General features: G+C 56.6%; 1 protein-coding gene across 1 annotated transcript; it reads right to left on the bottom strand.

The window, feature by feature from the left end:
* Positions 1 to 1,865: 1,865 nt before the first annotated feature.
* MIF (macrophage migration inhibitory factor) lies at positions 1,866 to 2,698 on the bottom strand. Its single transcript, XM_066366502.1, has 3 exons — positions 2,487 to 2,698; positions 2,160 to 2,332; positions 1,866 to 2,048 (listed from the first exon to the last, which is right to left on the bottom strand). Exons 1-3 carry the CDS (start codon positions 2,592 to 2,594, stop codon positions 1,982 to 1,984), a joined length of 348 nt encoding a protein of 115 aa, XP_066222599.1. The 5' UTR covers positions 2,595 to 2,698; the 3' UTR covers positions 1,866 to 1,981.
* Between the last annotated feature and the right edge of the window lie 377 nt (positions 2,699 to 3,075).

Raw genomic sequence — 3,075 nt, 5'->3', positions numbered from 1 at the left:
CTCCTTCCCTGGGATGACTGCCAGTGGTCCAGCCCATGCTGCATCCATTGCCCTTACTCATGGGTCAACGGTATGGTGTCAGTGTGAACACCCAGCAGGCATGAGCAAGGTCTGGGTACCCAGCCCAGGCGTGAAGCAGAGAACAAGTCACAAGTCCTCTGATTATGGCAACTTTAGAATAGCTCAGGGCTACTAAGCCTGGTCATTTGGTGCTTTCTGCACGGCCAACCCTCTCTTTCATGGCAGCATTCTGGGCAGAGTCTACACTTGGAGCAAGCCCATCCTTTCCAGCTTGCTAATCGTGGTCCCTGAGAATTGCTGCTTCTCAGTCCAGGTCCTGGAGTGGGGGATGGGGTGCTCTGTCCGCTCAGCCTGAGTCAACTGAGCCTGGAACAGCAAGGATTTACTTCCAGAAAAGTAGTGAGAAGGGATAATCAGCTTTGAGTCAGAAAGGGTGTGGCCTATCTCTGGAGGAAAGAATGAGTCTGAGGTGAGTCAGAGCAAGCCCCTTGAAGACTTTTGTGGAAGAGAAGCAGAACAGCACAAAATTTTTGCTGGATCTGTCTTTGGGCCAGCAGTAGAGAAACACTGCTACAGCCCTACAGTAACAACCTGAAAACGGCTGTGACTCACCTTCAGGGGGATCGTGGATGTTTGTGGCCAGGCTCCACCCTGTCATCTACTTCCACTATCTCAGAGAGCAGCAAACCAGGTTCTGGCTCTTGAATCTTCTGCCTGCAGTCACTCATGTACTTCTGTTCATGTTTCACAGGGCAAGGCAAATCACAGGGCCCTAGTGGCTGCTAGAATCAAGAAAATGGACTCCTCACCCAAGAGCACAGGCCAGGCCAAAGGCAATGCCAACCAGCTTGGTGGTGGTGAGGTGGGTAGAGAGAAGGATAAAGGGGAACAGGGGAGGGAGGTAAATTTCACTGACAGGCAGGTGTGGGAGGAAAAGCAAAGCACATGGATTTGGACATAAAGAGCAGAAAGTGCCAAGTTGGCTGCTGGCGCTCAGAACGTCCTGGGTTGGAGACATGACATGCGCGCTTCAATCAGTACATCAGTGGCTATCATTAAGGCCAGTGTATGCTGTGCCACCTGAACCTATCGCATCTGCCAGAGACCAAAGACATGATCTTCCTCAAGAGTTCTGAGGACTTGCCCAAATGCAATATGCCCCCCCTTAGACCCTGAGAAAAGATCCATTCTCTAGCACAGCACCCTGAACAGGGGGCTCTTCAGAGCAGGAGGGGGGGTGGCCATTCAGCCACAGGCCCATCTGCCCAGTGATGACAGGGCCTACAGGTTCATCCCTGGCTCTTGGTGTGGGTAGCACCCCAATTCAGTTGCTTCCCTGTCTTCTTCCTGCCCCATCATGGCTATCTTCATTCACTCACTCACTTATTCAGCCAGTATTTAGTCTTATATGCTTGGCACCCACTATGCCCACTGAACTGACAGTAGAAGAGACAAAGAATTTGCCAGGAGTTCTCTGGAAGATGGGGAGAAAGGTTCAAGTCCACCACTACCACAGGCCTATCAGGTTTGGACGCCAACCCCTCCTTCCCTCTGTCCTGCCAGCCCTAGCGCACGCAGTGACCCTGCCTCTGCGGTTGGAAAAAGATTCAACTAGAGCCATAAACTGGCCCTGCAAGGCTCCCATTCAAGTCTTATTCCTGAGTTTGTGGCCCCAGCTAGGACACCAAACAAGACTGAGCCTTCTGCTACAGGGGCAGGAGGGAAAGCCTGGTCAAAGTGCACCAGGCAGCAGATTCTGAGGAGGCACTCTCTTGAGCCTTGGTTCCCCAAGTCACTGTCCCCACCCCAAAGTGATTCCACCACAAGCTAAGGACCAAGGCAGCCACGGTTTCCAAACCGTTTAATTTCTCCCGACAGGGAGGTAGGGATCCCTGGAAGCGGGGCGGGAAAATACTGCGGGCGGCAGGGTCTGGTGCCAGTGGGTACCGCGGCGTGGCCCTCAGGCGAAGGTGGAGCTGTTCCAGCCCACGTTGGCCGCGTTCATGTCGTAGTAGTTGATGTAGGTCCTATGGGGAATGGAAGCCGAGCTGAGCAGGCCGTGCGGTCACGGGCGGTGAACCGCGCGCCAGGCGCCCCCTCCCCGGGCGCCTCCCCATTCCACCCCCCCGCCCCCGCACCTGTCCGGACTGATGCGCAGGCGCTCGGCCAACAGGCCGCACAGCAGCTTGCTGTAGGAGCGGTTCTGAGTGCCGCCGATCTTGCCGATGCTGTGCAGGCTGCAGAGCGCGCACGGCTCACTCGAGCCGCCGAAAGCCATGAGCTGGTCCGGAACCAAGTGCACTGCGATATACTGCGGGGGAAGGGGTGCAGTGAGAGAATCCGAGCGACTTTGCCAGCCCTGGGCAACCCCCGTCGCTTCTCGGCTCCGAGTGGCCTCCCCACGCCCCAGCTCCTTTCCACCTCTGCTGCTGGGCATCCCCTCTCCCCGTTCCCTCTCCACAAACCTGGGCCGGTTTGCCCGTAGCCTGCGCCAGCTGCTGGGTGAGCTCGGAGAGAAGCCCGTCCGGCACCGAGGCGCGGGGCACGTTGGTGTTCACCACGAACATCGGCATGATAGCGAAAAGACGACGAGAACTGGACCACAGGAACAAAAACGCGCGCGACTGCAACTAGGGAACCTGACCTACGTGACCACCGCCCACTTCCGCCCCAGTGCGCCTGAGTCCCCGCCTTCCGTGACTCCACCGCCCGCGAAGGCCCAGTCCCAGTGAGGCTGCGGCTCCCCGCCCCGAGTGGTGACGTAGCCGCCATCGAGATCCGCAGGGACTCTGAGACGGCCGACTATCCTGTGCTCAATAGAAGGTCCCTCCTCAAAGCCTTCAGGACGTGACGGCCATACATCTGCCTGCCCCTCATTTCTTTGTCAGTCTTTTCTTTTAGTCATTGATGTTTACTCAGTGACGTCTGTGTGCCGGGAGCTGGGGATACATACAGCATTTAATAGGACAAATGGCGCCTGGCCCTCCAGGGGCTCAGAGCCGGCCAAATAGATGGAAGTCCCACCTCATTGCATCTCATGCACTGATCCCTTGT

The sequence above is a fragment of the Saccopteryx leptura genome, chromosome 2, assembly GCF_036850995.1.
Source record: "Saccopteryx leptura isolate mSacLep1 chromosome 2, mSacLep1_pri_phased_curated, whole genome shotgun sequence".
Taxonomy (NCBI): Eukaryota; Metazoa; Chordata; class Mammalia; order Chiroptera; family Emballonuridae; genus Saccopteryx; species Saccopteryx leptura.
Note: the sequence above shows the minus strand (reverse complement) of the source record. Positions and strands in the feature narration are given on the sequence as shown.